Source organism: Lithobates pipiens, unplaced genomic scaffold (assembly GCF_037356315.1).
Source record: "Lithobates pipiens isolate NorthernLeopardFrog02 unplaced genomic scaffold, aLitPip1_a1.2 Scaffold_8, whole genome shotgun sequence".
Taxonomy (NCBI): domain Eukaryota; kingdom Metazoa; phylum Chordata; class Amphibia; order Anura; family Ranidae; genus Lithobates; species Lithobates pipiens.
This window is the reverse complement of record NW_027507903.1, coordinates 655,912,131-655,937,449: the sequence shown is the minus strand read 5'-3', so window position 1 is coordinate 655,937,449 and position 25,319 is coordinate 655,912,131. Positions and strand designations below refer to the sequence as shown.

At 46.1% G+C, this 25,319-nt stretch overlaps 1 protein-coding gene across 1 annotated transcript in view; it reads left to right on the top strand.

The window, feature by feature from the left end:
• LOC143961735 (asialoglycoprotein receptor 2-like) overlaps positions 1–21,291 on the top strand; it is a 51,605-nt gene extending 30,314 nt beyond the window's left edge. The window contains exons 8-9 of the mRNA XM_077471076.1: positions 17,991–18,097; positions 20,638–21,291. Coding sequence (XP_077327202.1) covers positions 17,991–18,097; positions 20,638–20,788 — 258 coding nt within the window. The 3' untranslated portion in view covers positions 20,789–21,291. The remainder of the gene's footprint in view (positions 1–17,990; positions 18,098–20,637) is intronic.
• The last annotated feature ends 4,028 nt before the right edge of the window (positions 21,292–25,319 follow it).

Here is a 25,319-nt window from a genome sequence, read left to right as displayed (position 1 = left end):
TGTTCCGCTGGTACAACTCCAATATGGCCGCCACACGAGGTCAGTCACCACAAACAGCACATCCCACAGGAGTGCTCCGGGAACGGATGATGTTGTTCTCACCCCTCACCACCAGCCGAGTCTTCAGGACCTGAGGTCCATAGCAGCGGACATCAAGGAGTCCCTTACCGCTGCCCTGACTGGCGCTATATCGGACCTGAGGATAGACCTCCAGGCCATGGCGACCCATATTCAGGATGTGGAGAAAACTACCTCAACCCACTCCTCGATCCTGAGGGGATCCTGTCAGATTATTGATACTCACACCCTGCAACTCCGCGAACTTAATCGCCACACAGAAGATCTGGACAACCGGGCAGACGCCATAACATTCACCTGCGAGGTCTCCCTGAATCCACTGACACGGACCACCTTAATACCGAAGTCACAGGCTTATTTAACGCCATATTGGAGAGGCCGCCTACCACTCCGATCGGTATAGAACATATTCATAGAGCCCTACGCCCAAAAGGGAAAGACACAGACCCACCCCGGGACGTAGTGTGCTGTGTAATCGGCTATAATCTAAAGGAGATTTTACACAGAGCAAGGATGGCAGCAGCGCCGATTACACATAAAGGCGCCAACATCGCTCTCTTCCAGGATCTATCCACCATAACACTGCAGAGGCGCAGGGAACTCTGCCCCTTGCTGGAAACACTTCGCCCCAAAGTTATTCCCTACCGGTGGAGGTTCCCTTTTGCTCTGTCAGCCTCGACGGGAGGGAGAACCGCGCTGCTGTGGGTGCCTGAAGATCTCAGGCACTTCTGTGACACGCTAGACATTCCATTCACCGATGTCCCAGACTGGTACGCGGAATTTCGCCCGCCCACGTCAAGACATACCCAAGCTTTCTCGGGAACCTATGGAGTACCAGGATTCCCGCTTTAGGAGATGCCGCTCGTCCTCAGAACCCAGACCTCATCAAGCCCAGCACGGAATGGATTCGGGAACCAGCCCGTAAAAAGCTCCGGATTCCAGGAGAGCTCATCGGGACCGCTGAGCATGAACTGCCGTAAGAACATTCGCCCTGATCTCCTTCTTTCTTCCTTTATCTTTCTAACTCTTTCTGTCTACACTTGCCGCAATTTCCTCTCTCCCTCTGCTATTTTCTCTGCTACTCGGTCTCACTTCCTACCCCTCTTGCACTGGTCCTACCTACCTAATGGGATTGAAACAGATTCTCCATTGATCGCACTCCTTGCATCTCCACTTGTTTTTGCTCACAACCACTGGCTCTGCTGTCCACACCATGGATTCAGATTTGGCATCTAAGTGGGTCTCACTCTATCTTTACTAAGACCGCTTGTGCGGACCTGACCATCACAGCCATGAAATTTACATTATTTACATACTGGACGCTCTGCCATGAGCTAATGAGCTCTAGGGTGCATTGATGCAAGTTTCATTATTCTCATGGTGAATTACTTCTACCATATTTAGTGGCGATTTATCAAGGGGTTAGTCTCCCCACGCTACAGTATATGAATGTTATTCTTTGTTTACTATTCAGTGGCAAGTGCGGCGGAGTAGACATGTGCATTACGTTTCGTTACGAATCGAAATCCGGACGAATTTTCATTATTCGGACATTCGGATGCATCCGAATTACCGAATTACAATGCTAATGAATTCAAACGAAATTCAAATCAAATTCGAAAAATGATATTTTGCGACCAGAATTTGGTGCCATGTATCTTGGGGCCACTTATAGCTAGGTATGCAAACACAGTAGAACTAGTACTACAACATTTCCAAATTTGGGGTTGCTAGCTATAAGTGGCCCCGAGATACGTGGCCCCAAAGTCGGGTCGCAAAATGTCATTCTCTTCTGCAGAAAAGTAATATAAATGAAATAAGATGTGTGTATTTTTTTGCACTGGTACACTGCAAGTATGAGAAGTTGAAAACAAAATAGATATTAATAGTCTGCAGGAGATCAGCAAAAATTTTAAATAGATGCTAATAGTCTGCAGGAGATCGTATGGAAACAAATAGTAATCTGCAAAAGAAATTAAAAATGAAATAGATAGTATCTATATTCTATTCTGTTCTATTGTTTTGCTAGTCTATTCTCTATTTCCATTCTAATCTTTTCTATTCAAATTCGAATTCATTCTATACGAAATTCAAATGTTGGAAAGAAATATATATTATAAAACCACCATCTTCCGAAATTCAAATTTAGTATATAAGGATTTCGATTTTAATAGAAAAGATTTTAATAGAATATGAAAGAATAGACTAGAAAAACAATAGAACAGAACAGAATAAAATATAATATATTCTATTCTGTTCTGTTCTATCGTTTTTCTAGTCTATTTTCTATTTTATTATAATCTTTTCTATCCAAATTTAAAATTAATTCATTTAAAAATTTGAATTCATACTATTCGAAATTCTAATTTATTCTATTCAAATTTGAATTTCAGAAGATGGTTGTATATTCTTTCTATTTTATTCTATTAAATTCTTTTTTTTCTATTCTGTTCTACTCTTTTGATTTGAATTAGAAATTTTGGAAGATGGTTAGTTACTTATACTTACTTATATACATCTGTCACATCAACTTTTCATACTTGCAGTGTACCAGTGCAAAAAAAAAAAACACACATTTTATTTCATTTATATTTATGGTATCAATGAAGTTGTCAGCATGCCTGATTGAAGAAGTCACGGATTGAGTCGATCGCAAGGCAAGTGCATATGCTGTATGTCATTGTCCACTTGCCAAAAGTTGTGTATTGTATTTGTCCACTTGCCACGTCACCTGCCACAAGTTGTTTATTGTCCACTTGCCAAGTCACCTGCCACAAGTTGTGTATTGTCCACTTGCCATGGCACCTGCCATGAGTGCCACTTGACCTGACACAAGTGCCACGTGACCGGCCACAAGTGCCACGTGACTTAACACGTGTGCCATGTGACTGGCCACGAGTTCCATGTGACTAAGTTGTGGATTGTCCACTTGCCACGTCACCTGCCACCAAGCGACCCCAGATATGGACAATATGAAAGTACTTTTCTGCAGCAGAGAATGACATTTTGCAACCCAAATTTAGGGCCACATATCTCGGGGTCACTTATAGTTAGAAAGACCAAATTTGGTATGAAAACACAATAGAACTAGCACTACAACATATAGAAATTTCGGGTTTCTAGCACCAAGTAACCCCGAGATACATGGCCCCAAATTCGGGTCACAAAATGTCAAGCACTTTTGTGCAGCAGAGAATTACATTTTGCGACCCGAATTTGGGGCCACATATCTCAGGGTCACTTATAGCTAGAAACACCAAATTTGGTATGCAAACACAATAGAAATAGCACTACTCCATAACCAAATTTGGTGACCCCGAGATACATGGCCCTAAAGTCGGGTCGCAAAATATTTTCGAATCTGGTTGAAATAGTTTCGAATGCGGTTGAAATAATTTTGAATCATGTTGAAATCATTTCAAATTCGGTAGAAATATTTTCGAAATTGTTGAAATATTTTTGAACAGACTGATTTTTCGAATTCGGCAGAAAACAAAAAGAAATACGAAAACGAATTTAAAGAATTTAACAAATATAACTAAACAAAATTAATTAATTAACGAATTAAAACAAAACTAAACTAAACAAATGTTTTCCTTTTGCACATGTCTACGGCGGAGTTAGGGGAATGGAGACACACAGTGGCCACGGCTTTCTAATACCTAAATTTGCAATGTGGGTACCGCCTGCCCCGAGCTATCTCGGTTACGGGAGCTACCTTATATTCAGTTTAAAACAACCGACTACCCGAGGTGCTCTATGACTAGTGCAACGGTAATGTACCTGGGTATAAGACCCAGGCCTACACTCATTCATCATACATGGCCGGTCTCCTCCCCCATCTCTCAACCACTGCCCTGTGTTTGCTTATCAATCTACTTTTGACAGCAGGTGTAGCCTATGCCCCCAGAACGCTTACTATTTACAAATTGGATGGTGGGTAACTTCAACAGTATTCTCCTCCTACTGATCAACATTGGTTCCATTTATTTAACTTTGGGAGGGGGATCCAGGGATAAGGGTGGGATGGGATTTACCTCCTGCTTGGGTAAGAGGTATGGACCACATGCCCTCCTCTGGGATTCCACCTGGATGAGGGCTAGGCAAAAAACCCCTGACATCTGCTACCCTTCTGCTAACACACCAATGGGGATCCTGTATAGTGATGGCCGAACGGTTCGCCCGGCGGTCGTTTCGCGGCGAATTTCGGTCGTACGCGGTCCGCTCGTTCGCTCGCCTTTTTCCGTCGTTCGCCCCGGCGGACTTACGTGTTTAATGTGTAAAAGAACTTTGACCTATGATGACACGTCTATCATGGGGTACAGGACAGCCAATTGAGACATGACAGCACATGGACACTTGGACATTCCCCCTAACCTATAAATACACCCGATCCGGTGGCCATTTTACATTCTTTCTTCTGTCACTATAGGGAAAGGTTGCTGTGTGGAGTAGGGAGAGATAAATCGCTAGCTATTTGGTACACAAAAGTTCTTTTCAGGACTGGTATAGGTGTTAGGTGTATATAGGTTTGCTGTGCTACTGATTCTTGCAGCAGCCTGAGTGTCTTTTGTCAGTTTAGAGAAAGGGAAAGGACGGTGTGTGCTACAGGGAGAGTCAGTTTAGTCGTCATCATCATCATCATCATTAGCTGTTACTATCAGGTCCACAAAAGAACTATTCCAGTAACCACTAATTGTTCCAGGCTCCTCTTTTTTGCCACTTTGTATAGGGACAGGAAGGAAGCAGTGTGTCAGGCAGTGAGGGTCAGTTTAAAGACTTGCTGTTACTATTAGTTCCACAAAGGTTCTTTTCAGGACTGGTATCAGTGGTATGGTAATAGGCTTGTACACGTATAATATTCTTTCTTCCAAATATAGAAAGAATATTATACTTGACTGCTGCCCTTCTGCTGCAGTCTGCTAATCATTCACAACTCACTTGTTCCACAAAGCTCTTTATCAGAACTGGTAACTTGGTCTGTGTAGGGTGCTACAGTACATAGGGTTGAGTGCGGTACAGTCTGCTGTTCTGTAAGGACCGCTATCGGTCCACAATATAGAGGGTTGAGGTGCACCACTGCTGACCGCTGCCCTATACTGCAGCAGTCCTTCATTGGTATAGGGACTGAAGTACAGTCTGCTAATCACTAACACACAACCTGCTTGGTCCACAAAAGTTCCTATAAGGACTGGTAACTTGGTCTAGGGTGCTACAGTACATAGGGTTGAGTGCGGTACAGTCTGCTGTTCTGTAAGGACCGCTATCGGTCCACAATAGATAGGGTTGAGGTGCACTACTGCTGACTGCTGCCCTATACTGCAGCAGTCCTTCATTGGTATAGGGACTGACGTACAGTCTGCTAATCACTAACACACAACCTGCTTGGTCCACAAAAGTTCTTATAAGGACTGGTAACTTGGTCTAGGGTGCTACAGTACATAGGGTTGAGTGCGGTACAGTCTGCTGTTCTGTAAGGACCGCTATCGGTCCACAATAGATAGGGTTGAGGTGCACCACTGCTGACCGCTGCCCTATACTGTAGCAGTCCTTCATTGGTATAGGGACTGAAGTACAGTCTGCTAATCACTAACACACAACCTGCTTGGTCCACAAAAGTTCCTATAAGGACTGGTAACTTGGTCTAGGGTGCTACAGTACATAGGGTTGAGTGCGGTACAGACTGCTGTTCTGTAAGGACCGCTATCGGTCCACAATAGATAGGGTTGAGGTGCACTACTGCTGACTGCTGCCCTATACTGCAGCAGTCCTTCATTGGTATAGGGACTGACGTACAGTCTGCTAATCACTAACACACAACCTGCTTGGTCCACAAAAGTTCTTATAAGGACTGGTAACTTGGTCTAGGGTGCTACAGTACATAGGGTTGAGTGCGGTACAGTCTGCTGTTCTGTAAGGACCGCTATCGGTCCACAATAGATAGGGTTGAGGTGCACCACTGCTGACCGCTGCCCTATACTGAAGCAGTCCTTCATTGGTATAGGGACTGAAGTACAGTCTGCTAATCACTAACACACAACCTGCTTGGTCCACAAAAGTTCCTATAAGGACTGGTAACTTGGTCTAGGGTGCTACAGTACATAGGGTTGAGTGCGGTACAGTCTGCTGTTCTGTAAGGACCGCTATCGGTCCACAATAGATAGGGTTGAGGTGCACCACTGCTGACCGCTGCCCTATACTGCAGCAGTCCTTCATTGGTATAGGGACTGAAGTACAGTCTGCTAATCACTAACACACAACCTGCTTGGTCCACAAAAGTTCCTATAAGGACTGGTAAATTGGTCTAGGGTGCTACAGTACATAGGGTTGAGTGCGGTACAGTCTGCTGTTCTGTAAGGACCGCTATCGGTCCACAATAGATAGGGTTGAGGTGCACTACTGCTGACTGCTGCCCTATACTGCAGCAGTCCTTCATTGGTATAGGGACTGACGTACAGTCTGCTAATCACTAACACACAACCTGCTTGGTCCACAAAAGTTCTTATAAGGACTGGTAACTTGGTCTAGGGTGCTACAGTACATAGGGTTGAGTGCGGTACAGTCTGCTGTTTTGTAAGGACCGCTATCGGTCCACAATAGATAGGGTTGAGGTGCACCACTGCTGACCGCTGCGCTATACGGCAGCAGTCCTTCATTGGTATAGGGACTGAAGTACAGTCTGCTAATCACTAACACACAACCTGCTTGGTCCACAAAAGTTCCTATAAGGACTGGTAACTTGGTCTAGGGTGCTACAGTACATAGGGTTGAGTGCGGTACAGTCTGCTGTTCTGTAAGGACCGCTATCGGTCCACAATAGATAGGGTTGAGGTGCACCACTGCTGACCGTTGCCCTATACTGCAGCAGTCCTTCAGCGGTATAGGGACTAAGAGTTTTGTCACAGGGTGATTAAAAAAATTACAGGCAGAGGAAGAGGCAGGCCCTTCCGCAGGGGTGGTAGGGGTAGGGCAGGAGCAACAGCCTTGAGCCAAAGTGGGAAGTTGCAGAAGGTGCGTTCAATTACTTTAAAGGATGCACCAGACTTGGTTGAGTGGCTCACTCCGCCTTACTCTTCTGCACCCTCCTCATCCTCTCGATCTGCACCCTCTTCTTCACTCTCTGCTATGTGCACCCCCAAAGACACTACCACCAACAACACCACCACCACATACCTTCCGCTTGAGTCACAGGAATTATTTTCCGATCCATATCAAGAGGACATTTCTGATGCGCAGCCACTCTTGGTATTGGATCAGGAAGAGGAGGTAGCAACAACCGCTACTCAGCAGTCTGACGACAGTACCCAGATCAGCCCAAGGAGGAGGTTGGTCCCCGGTGTTGCTGCCTACTCCGAGATCTCTACTTATAGCTGTGGGGAAGGGGACGTTGATGATGACGTGTCTAGTGATGTCACGAGGGTGCCCACAAGAGAGGAAGAGGAGGGGAGTTCAGAGGGAGATATGGACCAGCAGATAGGGAGGAGAAGCAGGAATAACTTACATTGCACAGGAGGGACAAAGCAGACTGCAAATGTATCAGGAGCGAGTCATCGACCATGTACGGTCACATCTGGCGCTCCCAGGACACCGGCACATGGCTCCGCAGTGTGGGCTTTTTTTAACGTGTCCGCTGCTGACAATAGCGTTGCCATCTGCAATCTTTGCAGTCAACGCATTAGTCGCGGTAAGCCCAACACTCACCTAGGGACGACCGCCTTAAGAAGGCACATGAGCAGCCATCACCGAGCCCAGTGGGAGCCTCGGAACACACAAAGCCACACTGCAGGCTCTCACCGTCCAGCCTCGTCTTCTACTTCTCCTCTCTCCTCACAATTGTCCTCCACTCCACCTTCCATCACGCCAAGCTCACGTTTTTCTGCAAAAAGGCAGGCTTCCATGGGCCTAATGTTCGAGCGTAAAAAAATGATGACGCTGGATAACCCTCTTGCCCAACGGTTGACGGCTGGCTTGTCAGAACTGATAGCCCGCCAACTACTGCCATATAAACTGGTGGACTCGGAGGCCTTTTGCAAATTTGTGGCCATTGGAACACCACAATGGAAGGTCCCAGGAAGGAAGTATTTCTCAGAGAAGGGCATCCCAGAGCTATATGGCCATGTTCAGCGGCAAGTGAATGTATCTCTGGCACACAGTGTCAGTGCCAAGATACATCTGACCACAGACACGTGGTCTAGCAAACACGGGCAAGGAAGGTATATCAGTTTTACTGTCCACTAGGTGAACCTTCTGACGGCCGTCAAGCATGTAACCCGTGGCACCCGTATAGATTTGGTTTTACCGCCACGGATTGCATGCAGGCCTGACTCTTCTTCTCCTCCTCCTCCTACTCCATCCTCCTCCCTCTCCTCCTCAGCTGCCTCCTCCTTTTCCGCTGCTAGCGTCTCTTCCGCTGCACCGACCAAGCTCCCCAGAACCTATTCCACATGCCAGGTGAGATGTTGCCATGCCGTGCTGCGTCTGTTGTGCCTGGAAGCCAAGAGCCACACTGGCCCGGCACTCCTTTCAGCTTTGCGTTCACAGGCAGATCAGTGGCTAACACCGCTCAATTTGACAGTTGGTAAAGTAGTGTGTGACAACGGTGCCAATCTGCTTAGCGCATTGAAACAGGGCAAAATCACGCACGTGCCATGCATGGCACACGTCTTAAACTTGGTCGTGCAGCGATTCCTTGTCAAATACCCTGGGGTCCAGGACATCTTGCGGCAGGCAAGGAAAATCTCAGCCCATTTCAGAAGATCTTACACGGCCATGGCTCGCCTTGCTGACATTCAGCGGCGACACCATCTGCCGGTCAGACGTCTTATTTGCGATTGCCCGACGCGATGGAACTCAACCTTCTATATGCTTGATAGGCTGCTCCAGCAGAAACGTGCAGTTAACGTCTACCTGTATGAACTCTGCAAAAGAAAGGGTTCTGGGGAGCTGGGTTTTTTTTCACCGCGCCAGTGGCTGCTCATGCGCGACGCATGCAGACTTCTGCGGCCATTTGAGGAGATCACCAAACTGGTCAGTCGCAGCCATGGCGCCATCAGTGACATGGTACCTTATGCCTTCTTTATGGAGCGTGCATTGCGTCGTGTCATTGATCAGGCTGTGGAGGAGCAGGAGCGGGAAGATGAGGAAGTCACAATGCTGGATGAATTCCCAGGGGGGGCTACTCTATCTGAGACAAGTCAACAACAGGAGTCTGAAGAGGAGTCAGAGGAGGATGGTGCCGGGGCGGATGAGGAGGAGCAAGAAGAGTGTGCTTTAAACCTTTCTGGGATCCCTGTTGTGCGTGGATAGGGAGAGGAGAATGAAGAGGACGACATTATCCTGGATGATGAGCAGGAGCCAGGCCACCACACCGCTTCCACTTTAGTGCAAATGGGGGCCTTCATGCTCCAGTGTTTTAATAGGGACCCCTGTATAAAAAGCATAAGGGTCAAGGACCAGTACTGGGTGGCAACGTACTTAGACCCCTGGTACAAACACAAAATGGCGGAAATGTTACCGCCGTCGCAGAGGGCTGTCAGAATGCAGCACTTCCAGGCCTTGCTTCGAGAAATGCTGCATTCTGCTTTTGCGTGCGCTGGCAGAGGAGCAATTCCCACTCCCAGAGAAGGATTTGCGGGTACCAATCCAACAGCGCCTGCAAGAAGAGGCCGGTTTGAAGATGTGTTGGTGACTTCGGATATGAGGTCATTCTTTCAGCTGACCCATCGACAGGTGTCATCCGGATCCAGCATCAGGGAACGCCTAAACCGTCAGGTGTCCGACTACATTGGGTTAACGGCCGATGTGGACGCTCTGAGGAGTGATGAACCCCTGGACTACTGGGTGGGCAGGCTTGACCTCTGGCCAGAGCTTGCCCAATTTGCAATGGAACTGTTGGCTTGCCCCTCATCCAGTGTCCTGTCCGAAAGGACGTTCAGCGCAGCAGGGGGGATCGTGACCGATAAGCGTACTCGCCTAGCTCATGACAGTGTTAACTACCTCACATTTATAAAAATGAATGAGGCATGGATCTCGGAGGAATTCAACACATGTGACCAGTAGACCATGTATATGTCTATAAACTATTTTTTTAATCAAGCACACAGACCTTCTTTCTTCATTTGGCTCACTTCCTTGTCCCAAAAAAGCACACCGTACTATATGCCCCTAACCTCCTCTTTGAAGAGGTTGAGCGGTGTCATATTTCTACTGGGGCTGCTTATGATATCCCTGTGCTGTGCTGACTTCCTCCTGGGGGTTCTTATTATGAGGGGATCACACCATCCCTGTGCTGTGCTGACTTCCTCCTGGGGGTTCTTATTATGAGGGGATCACACCATCCCTGTGCTGTGCTGAGTTTCTCCTGGGCCTGCTTACTATGAGGGGATCACACCATCCCTGTGCTGTGCTGACTTCCTCCTGGGGGTTCTTATTATGAGGGGATCACACCATCCCTGTGCTGTGCTGAGTTTCTCCTGTGCCTGCTTATTATGAGGGGATCACACCATCCCTGTGCTGTGCTGACTTCCTCCTGGGGGTTCTTATTATGAGGGGATCACACCATCCCTGTGCTGTGCTGAGTTTCTCCTGGGCCTGCTTATTATGAGGGGATCACACCATCCCTGTGCTGTGCTGAGTTTCTCCTGGGCCTGCTTATTTTGAGGGGATCACACCATCCCTGTGCTGTGCTGACTTACTCCTGGGGCTGCTTACAGTGCTGCTGTCAGTGCTGTATATCACGGTGCTGGTGTGAGTGCTTAATGTCAAGGTGCTGCTGTCAGTGCTGTATATCACGGTGCTGATGTCAGTGCTTAATGTCACGCTTCTGATGTCAGTACTCTCTATCACGGTGTTGCTGTCAATGCTGTATGTCACGGTGCTGGTGTTAATGCTTTATGTCACGCTTCTGATGTCAGTACTCTCTATCACGGTGCTGCTGTCAGTGCTGTATATCACTGTGCTGATGTCAGTGCTGTATGTCACGCTTCTGATGTCAGTGCTCTCTATCACGGTGCTGCTGTCAGTGCTGTATATCACGGTGCTGATGTCAGTGCTGTATGTCACGCTGCTGATGTCAGTGCTCTCTATCACGGTGCTGCTGTCAGTGCTGTATATCACGGTGCTGATGTCAGTGCTGTATGTCACGCTTCTGATGTCAGTGCCCTCTATCACGGTGCTGCTGTCAGTGCTGTATATCACGGTGCTGATGTCAGTGCTTAATGTCACGCTTCTGATGTCAGTACTCTCTATCACAGTGTTGCTGTCAATGCTGTATGTCACGGTGCTGGTGTTAATGCTTTATGTCACGCTGCTGATGTCAGTGCCCTCTATCACGGTGCTGTTGTCAGATGCCTCTATCACGGTGCATGTGTCATTGCTGTATGTCACGCTGCTGGTGATCATCTCCTGCACCCTCTTCTTTGCCTACTGTGGTCCCTGACCTTCCCTCTCCTCCATTGCCTTCATGCGCTCCACAGTCCTGAATTGTCAGAACAATTTCCCATATAAAAAAAGAATGCTTGCAGTTATCGATCCCAAATTCACCTCATACATGTGTTATGTCATTGGCCATGTGGTGGGACTATGTTTGCCCTGCTAATAATTACCTCGTGGCTGCAAATTTGACCTAAAGGTTGGCGAAGTTCGCCTTCCATTGAAGTCAATGGGGCCCGCGGCGAACGTTCGGTTTCGCGAACGGTCAGCCTCGTTCGCGTTCCGCGTTCGCGAAACGTCCCGTCGGAAAGTTCGTCCATCACTAATCTGTATGCCCCTTGTATCCTCAAGCTATTCTCCTGTATATAGCTGAGGCGATTAAAGTGGTGTTGCCACCAAAAAATAAAAAAGTGTTTAAAAATCTTAAAAAACTAAAAAAAAATTATTGGAAATTTTTTTTTTTTACTCACCTCTAAATACCTGTTGCTGGGGGGTCCCTCGTAGTCTGCCTTCTTCCTTGACTGGGCTGGTGACATCACTTCCCCTCACACCACACAGTCATCTGGGACCTGTCACGTGTCCCAGATGACTGTGCGGTGTTTCACTGCGCCCTGCGCCGCTCGCACATGTGCAGTGGGTGCCCGGCGGTGAAGCCACAGCCAGGTGCCCACAGTACAAATGACGGCGCTGCGAGCAGAGCGGAGAACGAGGGGGGGCTTCCTTCCCCCGCATCGCTGGACCCTGGGACAGGTAAGTGTCCGATTATTAAAAGTCAACAGCTGCAGTATTTGTAGCTGCTGACTTTTAATGTTTTTTTTTAGGGGCATCCCACTTTAAGGATCATATTGGGAGGGAGGGAAGCTGAGACTTTTCCGTTTCGCTTTCACACAGGTGAACATTTGACAGTTGTTATTTTATCAGTTCTTTCTTTGTTTGTTTGTGTCTGTTTTCTTAACCTGCATACACCCATTATCTTAGGTTCTTGACCCAGAGTTAATTTGTTGCCGGGTCATTAAGCCAACCAGCTCTGTCCCCGGGCAGGAACTGGAATTTAACTATAGCTTACATACCTATACTATGCCTCTCTATAAGCAGGGTTCACGGGATACCTGGACCCCTTCCTAAATCCTCAATCAGCGGGTTGCGAGATGTACATCTCTCTCCCTTCCTTCGGTTGACCTGGGCCATCCCCCCACACGGGGGTGCCAGACTGTATAGATATTTGTGTTTCTCTATCCAGACAACCCACCAACTATCTCCGGACACTGGTCATTGGGAACCTCCCTTCGATCTGATTTGGAAGTGCGAGCAGGTCTTGCCCTTCTCCGTATTATCATTTCGGACGCACACTCATGCTTAACCAGTGGCCTCCGGCTAACACGGACATTTTCCAAAGACTCACTAGTATAGGACCCACCCCGTCAGGGGACATTTGGAAATTTCTCCAGACATGCCATCCATTTCTTCTCTCGAGACCACTTTCCTCCCTTACACAAAACTTTCACATCTCACTCGGCAATTGCCAAGCGTTTAACGGCGGGACTCCGGTTTTCTAGCTTTAGCACCTGACTCCGTAGCCCCCTTCTCTTCCAGGTAAGTACACCACGTTTTAGGACCATCCGTCCTGATCACAAACAGTGCTCTTCCCCTAGACGCCTACTCCAACACGAGGCCTTCAATAAGGCATCCCCTTGCACATATCATGGCTTTCAAAACCCAGTTTAACAAACAGGACACCCTTAAGATAGTCTCCTTAAACGTACAAGGACTCAATATACCCGAAAAGCAGTCCCAAGTGTTACTATACACACACAAAAGCAGAGCAGACTTAGTTTTCCTTCAGGAGATTCATTTCAAGTCTAACTCTATCCCCAAACTCTCCAACTACAGATTCCCGTCGGTCATCCATGCCACCAACACTGAGACAAAATCTAAAGGAGTTTCAATCCTTATAGCCAAGCACTGCCCGCTCCAAATTGACGATACCTTCCTAGACCCAGATGCGAGGTTTATCTTTGTTGAGGGCAGAATGCGGGGCAAACGTATCACCCTGGCTAACATATACGCCCCCAATTCAGGGCAGACTACTTTCTTCAAAGCGACCCTGACAAAACTCTCCTCCTTCCAAGAGGTCATTCTCATTTTGGAGGGGGGCTTTAATGTCCACCTTAATCCAATCCAAGACTCCTCTACTGGTTCCTCATCTCTTCCGTACAAAGCTCTACGCACCATTAAATCACACCTACAAGAACTATGTCTTCATGATTCCTGGCGCACACTGAACCCACAGGGGAGGGATTACTCGTTTTTTTCTATCCCTCATAATCGGTATTCCAGATTGGACTATCTATTCTTACCACAAAGAGATCTATCGCGCCTCTTTGAAGCCTCCATAGAGGCTATGTACATCTCTGATCATCACCCCATATCCATGACCCTACAGATAGCCGACAATCCCCACACGCCCCCAATTTGGCGATTAGATCCCTCCTTGCTGTCAGACCCAGCGATTGCAGCTTCCATTCAGGAAAGCCTGACCAATTACTTTAAAGAGAACCACTCTCCAGACATCGACTCCATGTTAGTATGGGAAGCCCATAAATGTACAATTTGTGGGGAATTCATGGTAGCAGCAGCAAAAAGAAAGAAAGAAATAACCACATAGTGCAGCTCACCAACTGCATTAAAGCTCTGGAAAAAGCCCATAAACTTTCTATAGTCAGAGACACCCTTTCTGAATTAAACCAAGCAAGGCAAGATCTTCTACAGATTTTAAACTACCAAATCAAACGGAATTATATGCTATCGCGTAAATTCTTTTATGAATATGGCAATAAGTCAGGCAAACTACTGGCTAGAGCACTCAGAAAGCAACAGGCCATCAGAACCATTCATTCCATTACGGACTCCATGGGCAATAAAGTACTATCCAACCACATGATTGCTGAACAATTTGTTCAATACTACTCCAAACTCTATAACATACAAGATGCGTCGCCACAGGAGGAACAGGCACATAGAAGACAACTCATTGCAAATTTCCTACAAATTTATGCCCCAACCTCCATCTCACCGGAGACAGCACTTTCCCTAGAAGCGCCTCTCTCGGCGCCCGCACTTAAGATGGCCCTCAAGCAACTAAAACCTCGAAAAAGCCCCGGCCCTGGTCTTAGCGCTTGCTATTATAAATCGTATATAAAAACCCTAAAACAATATTTTCTTGCAGCATTTAACTCTTTAACGCCTGGTAAACCACCCCAAGACCTACTGAGAGCCCACATAATGGTAATCCCGAAACCCCACAAAGACGAAACACAGGTGACAAACTACAGACCCATTTCATTGCTTAACGTAAATTTAAAGATTTATGCCAAGATACTAGGTAATCCTCTTTTCCCCCTCCTGCCCCAGCTTGTGTCTCTCAATCAAGTGGGATTTGTGCCGGGGAGGGAGGGGAGAGATAATACGATCAAAGCACTCTCCATACACCATTGGCTAACCTCCTCAACACAAAAGGGATTCTTCCTCTCATTGGATGTGGAGAAGGCATTCTACAGAGTGGCCTGGGACTACATGGCAGAAGTCCTCCGGAAATTAGGCTTACCGGAACAGCTGATATCTTTTGTCATGGCTTTATACGCCTCCCCAACGGCCCAAGTCAGGATTAACGGCCAACTGTCGGGCGCCTTCTCCATATCCAACGGGACTCGTCAGGGTTGCCTGCTCTGACCCTTAATTTTTATCCTCACTCCAGAACCCCTCCTTCGCTGGCTGAACTCAAATCAGGACATCAAAGGGGTAAAGATTGGAAACACGACCCACAAAATAGCCGCCTTCGCAGACAACATACTACTTTTCCTTACTGATCCACTTGTTACGATTCCCAATCTCCTTAAAGACCTTGACGCTTTCAAGACTAACTCCAATCTACAAATCAACTTTTCAAAATCGGAGGCCTTGAATATATCCCTGAATACTGAAACGATAGACTCGTGCCAACAAAATTTTCCCTTTCGCTGGACTAATACGGCCATTACATACCTAGGCATTAAACTACACTCTAGACTAGGAAACTTGTACTCTTTTAATTAATTATGGCCCTCTTCTCCAGACTATCCAGAAAGACCTCAAGGCCTGGTCTACAGGACTATTCTCTTGGTTCGGTAGAGCCTCGATTATTAAAATAAATGTTCTACCCCGTCTGTTATACCTCTTACAAACGGTCCCAATAAAGCTCCCCCCGGCCTTTTTCCAATCATACCAGACTACCTGTGCCAACTTTATATGGAATGGACAGCGAGCCAGGTTAAGCTTTGCCAGACCGACCCTACCGAAAACAAAAGGAGGCATTAGCCTACCAGACGTCAAGAAATATTATTGGGCCAGTCACTTAGCCAGAATTGTAGACTGGAATGTTCATTCGAATACTAAGACTTGGACACAGATAGAGAACGCTTTTTCCTCGTCTTCCGATTAAACTCCTACCGTGGCTGGAGCCTGAACATATCCCTCAAACATGCAAACAAAACCCCTTAATTGCAAGCATGTTACAAGCTTTTCACTTAGCCTGCCACACCCATCACATTTCCTCCCACTGCAGCCCGATGACACCGATAAAACATAATCCTGCATTTCTCACTGGAATGTGGCCTTCACCTGACATCAGGGCCCTGCACTTCTTTTCCAATGCCCGACTCCGATCTATATCAGAACTCCCCACACAACCCTCAGGGCGCCCCTTCCCGCTGTGGGTTTATTTTCAAATCAGACACTTCCTGACGTGTCGACAAACAAAACCAGACTTTGCACGGAAGCTCACGCCATTTGAAACGCTATGCAACCAAACGGAACCACAACGCCATGTCATCTCCAGTATATATGCAATGTTCTTCTCAACACACAGCCCAAAAGCCAACTTGGCCATTCATAGCTGGGAAACTGACCTATCCTTGTCTTTGACGGACACTGACTGGACGAATATTTATACACACATTCACAAAGGCTCCACTAATGTCTCAGTACAGGAAAATAATTTTAAAATATTCTCCAAATGGTACCTCACACCCGCCAAACTCCACAAACTTGATTCAAACATAACTCCTTCATGTTGGAGATGCTCAAAAAGCACGGGCTCATTTCTACATATATGGTGGTCCTGTCTACGACTCCAACCGTTTTAGAGAGAGATTCACCGCCTTATATGCCTAATTACCACGATTCCCATCGACTTCTCCCCAGCGCAAATGCTTCTACACCATTCTGCGCTCCCCATGAAAGCATACTACCGCTCTCTAGCACAACATCTGTTAAATGCCGCAAAGATGTGCATTCCTCCTCTATGGAAATCCACTACACCTCCTTCAGTTTCTGATTGGATTAAGAGATCTTCCAACATGGCTGAAATGGAAAATGTTATATACCAAGCAAAAGACGCCCCATCTAAATACTGAGTGACTTGGGCTTGCTGGCATCACTTCAGAGCCGCGGCAGAATGTAGCCAACTGTTAACCGGAGTCCCCCCACCTTAAGAATCAGATATCCAAAATTCCCATTTGAACAGGAACACATACACTGTTTCGCAACAAACTCTACACCTCCTGATTCCCGCAGATATTAAGACCATACTATTGACAGTATATATGGAGACCGACCAACTAACAATAGACTTCTGTTAACTAATAATTCTAGATATCCTTAGAAACCAGCCCCCGAGATCGTTCCCTCTGACGATTAGCTCCTAGCGGATGGTTATTAGGACTCTGATGGGTCCTTGAGGGCAATTGGTGGTTTCCCCACCTCTCGGTAATCTACCCCTCGCCCAGAGCTTAGTAGTCGACCTGGTCGGCAACCCTATTCTTGATAGACACATACCCAATGCGTGTCAATTCTTCTGTTATGTTTATTAGTTGGTTATACTTGGTAAACTTTTTACAACATCACTGTGCTATGTTACGTGACATCACTGTAACCGTTTTTGTTTTGTAAGCCTCAATAAAAGATTTTGGAAAAAAATAAATAAATTGCTTCCTCGGGGGTTCACGCTTGATGATGACCTGCTGAGATATATAAAAAACACTCAACACCACAATATGAATGCAATCTACTCATTGGGGGGAGAACCTTTAGGGGAATCTAGGATGGAAAAGGACCTATGGGTCCTAGTAGATGATAAGCTCAGCAATGGCATGCAATACCAAGCTTCTGCTAACAAAGCAAACAGAATATTGGCATTAAAAAGGGATTAACTCCAAAGATAAAACGATAATTCTCCCACTCCCACCATGACGTTGCCTCCGGGGGAAGATTACATTTGTGTTGGGGTGTGACGTGTTCTCATCATTTTAGTGGATTTCCTCCTGGTTCCCCAGTTTCCTACCTAAACCCTAAAATATAAAGGTAGCCCAACTGTCATGTGACCTAATCAGCCATTGTGTGTGTACTAATCCACCTTCTAACAACTTCTATATTTTGTCTTTCTTAAGAATTTTCTGCTTGGGATTACAAACAAACAAACCTTTTGGATTGGTCTAACAGATGCGGATGGAACCTGGAGATGGGTGGATGGAACGTCTTATGACATAACTCCAAAGTAAGACATAGAAACCTCAATTATCGATATTCTTCTCAAATATCTCTAAGATCTGGCAAAATGATCTGAAAAGGTGGCACACCGATGGATCCTTGAGCACATTGTTAAGACTTTAATTCACTCCACCCAGTGCTGCACAATACTTTGCCACCCAGAAAACAATAATGAAATGGAGTGATAAGACTCAGGGGTAGGTGTGTTTTTTTATTGAAGTCCATGACAGTTTTAGGGCCTGGTAGCCCACTTTTATGAAAACAGATTAATGTAAAGTCCATAAACTTTCCCAGCTCACAGCATAAACAGGCAAAGAAATATCAAGCCACTTGGCTCTTTCTGCAGCAGTACTTCTGCTCTTAGTAATGTGTCCCTCGGACCAACGTCTCTTCAATGCACATATCTTCAAGCCCATCAATGCACACATCTCCTCATTAAGGCACACAGCTCCTCATTAAGGCACACAGCTCCTCTTTAATGCACCCAGACATACTGGCTCACACCTGTCTCCTAAGGTGAAGCCATGTCTCCAAAATGGGAGCGCACCTCCCTCCTGGCTGGAGCCCTGAAATGTTCTCAGTCCTTCACACACACCCTGCTGGTCTTCAACAAAACCCGGACACTGGGTTGGAGATTTCTTCTCTCCCAAGGCACTTTGACATCTCCAAACGTTCAGGAATACCAAAATCCCGGGAAAGCTGTAAAAATCGTTTTCTCAGCTCAAAATCCATACTCCGGAGTCCCGCACTCTGCACATGTGCGAACCCTGTGCCGTTTTTCAACCATTTTTCCAGTGGCAGGGCCTCAGTACATGTTTATTAATAATCTATGAGTCAGTCTTTATGAGCAAGCCCTTTTGAGCAGAACATACCAGTGGGGGGCTGGGTAGAGGGACTGACTCTGTAATAAAAGGTTCCAGCGGGGTGTCGCCTCTTCTCCTGATCGATGTACTTGATTTTCACCCTCTTGCCTCTTTGTGTGTGTGAGTGAAAGGTGAGCATCATAAAACCTGTGGATCCTATTGGAAATGCTTTCATATCCTTAAAGTGATACTAAAGTCTCAGTATTTTTCTTTAAAAATAACAAACATGTCATACCTACCTGCCCTGTTTAATGGTTTTGCACAGAGCAGCTTGGGATCCTCCTCTTCACGGGTCCCCTATCAACGTTCCTGGCTCCTTCCTCTTGTTGAGTGCACCCACAAGGGAGCAGACACAGAGGCATTGTTTATCCCCACCCCTCTCTCTCCTCATTGGCTGACTGACTTTGATTGACAGCAGCAGGAGCCAATAGCATCATACTTCTGTCTCAGGCAATGAGGAGGGAGAGTCCCAGGCAGCCAAAACACTCCTACAAAATCGCTGGTTGGAGATGGGGCTCAGGTAAGTATTAGGGGGGCTGAAGGAGGCTGCTGCACACAGAAGGCTTTTTATCTTAATTAGCGATGGGCAGAAAGCCCCCCAGTTCAGTTTTTTCTCTCCTTTCTGAGCCATGCAAGACCACATGATCTTAACTTGGAGGGATGCCATGCCAGGGAGGACCGTCTGGCAAAGCACCTAATCCTCATGTTGATGAAGATAAGGGTCTGTTCCCCAGGACCATTGCCAATGGTTGTGGGGGTCTGTGTGGGGAGCTCATCAGAATTTGTAAGCCTGTTAAAAATATGGGGGCCTACATATATAACCTCCCCTCAATGAGTAGGTGGTGCATATTAACTGTTGAACTCATAAATAAAGACGCCCAAAAAAGAGCCCTTCCTTGTAAATCCATCATCAATCAGGATGCCCTACGCCTGCCGGCTAGTCAGAATTTAAAACTGGGTTGACCTCATGTACATGACTAATCACAATGGTACTGCTTGCTTAATGACAGTTCTCTGAGCTGTCATCATCTATATAAGTGAAGGGGAGGGCAAAGCAGTGAATCATTGACAAAATATGGCCAGTGACAGTTGCTGTTACCCATGTGAGTAATATGCCAGAGATGGTTGCTAGGGACGCAGCGGGCACCAGCACTTGCCGCTTCTTTAGGAACCACTGACAGCAGGAAGCTGTTATATATAGAAGCTGTAGAAATACCACTTCCATAGATGATGCTCAGCTCCCAGGGCAGAGGGGACCAAACGTTTGGCCATTCTTCCAAACACCCTAACAGCCTAGGTTTAAGCCAAACCATTGGCTCATCCCCACTCCTCACATAGCCAATGTAGGAAAGAGATGAGGGAAAGAACTCCTCACATAGATCAATAGGTAAAGGAGTGAAGGGGAAGAACTTCTCACATGAAGGACCTGGAGGAGAAAACTCTTCACATATTCAATCAGGGAAAGAGGTGGGAGGAAGAGAACATCACATAGCTAGGCTAGCCACCACTGATCTAACCTTAGTAGATTGTACCATTGAATTGTAGTGTGTGGTCAATTCTCATGCAGCCAATCACAGTTGTTGGGCTCACGCCTTTTAAATCTCATTTTATAGCATTTCTGAGGTCCCAGTTCTGCTCAGTTCCTGTATTGATCTAAAACCTTATTGTCACTTCTGTCCTTCAGGTTCTGGATTGAGGGTCAGCCCGATGATTGGCAGGGTCATGGTTTCGGAGGAGGGGAAGACTGTGCTGTGATAAGGGATGGACGTGGATGGAATGATGGTCACTGTTCTGAAATAATAAAGTACATCTGTGAGAAGAAGATGACCTTCTGATATGGACTGAAGGACACCAGAGGACACCTTATATCTTTATCTTCTGTACCTTTGTTGGTCCTCCATCATACTACAGCCATATAGAATATACTACTGTATAATAAAATGCTGCAGGATATGCTGAGACTTGTTGTTCTTCTAGAATTGAAGGATCTCAGAGCATCCAATCTGCTGTTTTCCAACCTTTTCTTTAGTCTTGCACAGTTGTATAGGGTCTTGTATTTCACCACATGCTATGAGCATCTCACAATGTACATTAGAAGCTACAAAGAGTCAGATAGAGCCCCACCTGATTTCTTGGCTGGAGGAGGTCCAGTGTCACCTAGGTCTCTTCTCTCCAGCCTGAGTGTCCCTGACCCACCATAAGTCATTCACTGAATTTCAGGTCTTTCAAACATGGAGGGTCAGCATCACATGTGGGTGTTATCTAGGGTGATCTGCATGCAAACCAGTGAGTCATTCTCCTTCTTTAGACGTACCATTTAACATGTCGTCAGCATTGGGGGGGGGGGGGGGGGTTTCCTTGCCAGAGGGGACAAGGTCTTTAACCAATTTGATACCGAGCACTTTCACCCCCTTCCTGCTCAGGCTGATTTTCAGCTTTCAGCGCTCTCTCATTTTCAGTGACAATTGTGCGGTCATGCAACGCTGTATCCACATGAAATTTTTTATCATTTTATTTTCACATAAATAAAGCTTTCTTTTGGGGGTATTTTATCCCCACTGCATTTTCTACTTTTGTCTAAATAAACAAAAAAAGATGTAAAATTCTGGAAAATAATGTGTTTTTCTTCATTGCTGTTATAAAACTTAAATAATCGCTTTTCACAAATTTAGGCCAAAATATATTCTGCTCCATTTTTTTGGTGAAAATAACCCAAATCAGTGTATATTATTTAGTCTATAGGTAAGTTATAGAGTTCACAATCACAAACTATGGCACATATATCTGAAAAATGATCAATCCTGATGTACTGACGGACAATCTCGTTTCTTAAGGCCCAAAGACATCAGGACAGTACAAATACCCACCAAATGACCCCTTTTTGAAAAGTAGACAGTCCAAGGTATTTAGTAAAAATCATGGCAAGTTTTTTGAAGTTGTAATTTATGACAATTTTTTGGAAAATGAAGAAATAAAAAACAAAATATTTACAATTTTTTATTTTTACATACTGTCACCAGTATAATAGTACATCATATAACGGGTGTGGCGGTGATGAGGAAAACTGACTGGTGAAAGTATGAAATATTTATATATATTTATATTTATATTTATATATATTTAAATATTTTTTATTTAATTTTCACCATTTTTTTATTTTTTAAAGAATTTTTTTGTGACCAGAACAACCCAGTGTTAACATAGTAACATTATAGTACTCTGGGAGGTGATCAGGATTTTTTATTTTTTTTTACACACTATGATTGCTTATAACAGTGAATATCACTATTATAAACCACCATTTTTTGGGAATAAAATCGATTTATTCTGTGTTTACTATTGTGAACTGCAGTAAATGTAGGCAGGTGCAGCAATCTATTTTATACTTTGCAGGTGGCGCTCCCCCGCAGTGGCATTGCAGCTAGAGAGGAAGTCAAGAGGGACATGGTTCCTCTATGGTCACTTGGGAAGCCACCCGATTGGATGCTGCTGCCCCATGTGACTTCAGCAGCCATCATGTGTCAGGCAGAGCCTATTTTAGGCCCTGGCTCCCAGGTAGGGATGAGCCGAACACCCCCCCCGGTTCGCACCAGAACTTTCGAACGGACCGAAAATTTGTGCGAACTTTAGAACCCCATTGAAGTCTATGGGGCTTGAACGTTTGAAATAAAAAGTGCTAATTTTAATGGCTAATATGCAAGATATTGTCCTAAAAAGGGTTTGGGGACCTGGCTCCTGCCCCAGGGGACATGGGTCAATGCCTAAAATGTTTTTAAAAACTGACGTTCTTTTTTTGGGAGCACTGATTTTAATGATGATTAAAGTGAAGGAAAAAAAGTGAAATATCCCTTTAAATATCATGCCTGGGGGGTGTCTATAGTATGCCTGTGAAGTGGCACATGTTTCCCGTGTTTAGAACAGTCCCTGCACAAAATGACATTTAACTGAAAACAAGTAATTTAAAACTGCTTGCGGTTTTAATGTAATATTTGGTTCCGACAATATGGATGAAAATCATTGAGAAAAATGGCATGGGTACCCCCCCTGCCCATTACCAGCCCCTTTGGGTCTTGTACAGATATTAAGGGGAACCCCGTACCCAAATAAAAAAAAGGAAAGACGTGGGGCCCCCAGGCCCTATATACTCAGAACAGCAGTATACAGGCGGTGCAAGCAAGACAGGGACTGTGTAGGTTTGTTGTGTTAAGTAAAATCTGTTTGTAATTTTGAACTGGTACATTTTTAAAGTGTAGCTCCAGTTAAAAAAATCTATTTTTAAGCTTTTTGGAAAACATAGGGAAGGGTTATCACCCCTGTATAATTTTTTTTGCCGTGCGTCTTTTTTCATCTCACTTCCTGTTGTCTCCTTCCATTTGCAAGTAGGAGACGTTTATAAGTTGGATGTTTGAAAGTAGGGGCCTGCACTATATGCTCTGCAGAAATGGCAGAACAAGGTGTTGGTGTTGCCACAACATTGTAAGCCCTGAAAGTGACTCTTGGTGGGCGCTGGAGCGCCCTGCTGTGAATGATTATATCAAGAATTGTAATTGCATGCCATTGTTGAACAGTGGTAGAAAAACGGGGCCTTTGGTGGTTGTGGTGGTGGTGCTGGTGCCACAACACTATAAGTCCTCACAGTTACTCTCGGTGGGCACAGGAACGGGCCCTGCTGTGAAATATTATATCAAGAATTGTAATTACATGCCCCTGTTAAACAGGGGCTGAAAAATTGGGCCTTAGGCACTGCTTGCTGGTGCCACGACACTGCAACCTCTCCCAGATACTCTAGTTGGAGTGTAGGAATTAGCCCTGCTACAAAGCATTGCATCAAAAATTGTAATTACACGCCCCTGTTAAACAGGGCCTGAAAAATTGGGCCTTAGGCACTTGGTGCTGGTCCCACGACACTGCAACCTCTCCCATATACTCTAGTTTTAGTGCAGGAATGAGCCCTGCTGCAAAGCATTGCATCAAAAATTGTAATTACACGCCCCTGTTAAACAGGGGCTGAAAAATGGACTGGTGGCATCACCCAGAACCAAAAATGTTCTTCCAAGATATCAGCGGAGGAGGAAAAGGATAGACAGTCAACATAACAGGACAGTCACTCAGCATCGGAATAGGCAGTCTTGAAGGGATGTAATATTTAAAAAAAAATGATTCGGTTGCATAAGCTTCAGGCGATTGGTAGCTGTGGGTGATCCAAGACTGATTCATCTTTATGAAGGTCAGTCGATCAACCGAGTCGGTGGACAGGCGCACCCTGTGATCAGTAACAAAGCCACCAGCAGCACTGAAGGTGCGTTCCGAAAGAACGCTGGATGCAGGACAGGCCAGTAGCTCAATTGCATACTGTGCAAGCTCTGGCCAGTGATCCATCCTCAAGACCCAGTAAGCCAGAGGATTTTCAGTAGGAAAGGTGTCCAAGTCTGACCTTGCCCCTAGGTATTCCTGCACCATGTAAATCAGACACTGGCGATGGTTGCTGGAACTGATCATACCTTGGGGCTGCGGACTAAAAAATTGTCTGAACGCATCGGTCAGACAGCCACCTTCTCCACCGCTCCTTCTGACCAATGCTTCAGCAACAAGTTGTCCAGGACCAGGAGTTTGTAACCTCACAGTCTCTGGGAACGCATTGTACAGACCTTTCTGCAAGGCCTCCTGGAGATGTCTCATCCTCTGCTCCCTCTGCGACAGCAAGATAAGGTCCTCAACCTTACCCTTGTACCGTGGATCAAGGAGAGTGGCCAGCCAGAAATGATCCCTCTCCTTGATCCGAAGAATACGAGGATCCTTCTGCAGGGTTTGCAGGATCAGGGAGGCCATGCAGCGTAGGTTAGCTGAGGCATTCGGTCCGGAATTCTCTGGGTCACTAGGGACAACATGATCCGCAACTACCTCCTCCCAGCCACGTACAAGTCCACGGGTTTCTTGGGACTGGAAATCATCCCTACAAGACTGCTGCTGCAGATGCTGAGTGCCAGGCTCCACCTCCATGCTGACACAATGTCAGGTCACCTTGAGGCAAGGTGACAGATGCTTACTGGGTTAGGGGTGCACCGCAAGGCTGTGGACCCTACGGCTGACTGCTGCAGACGGGGGACAGATCCCACTGGGGTAAGAGCGTAAGATTCCCCGGGGCGCAGAGTCTAAGAGCCAGCTGGTGTTCACCAGAGCCTCGAGTGGTGAGGATGGTCTTGGCTGCAACTGGCTCCAGGTCGCGACCCCCAGGGTCCCCCAGCTCACACCCACAGTAGTCAACAGGAGGATAGGGATGGTGAGGGACAAAGCCAAGGTCGGGGCCACAAGCAGAACAGAATAGTCGGGTACACGCCAAAAGGTCAGGGTCACAGGCAAGCAGGG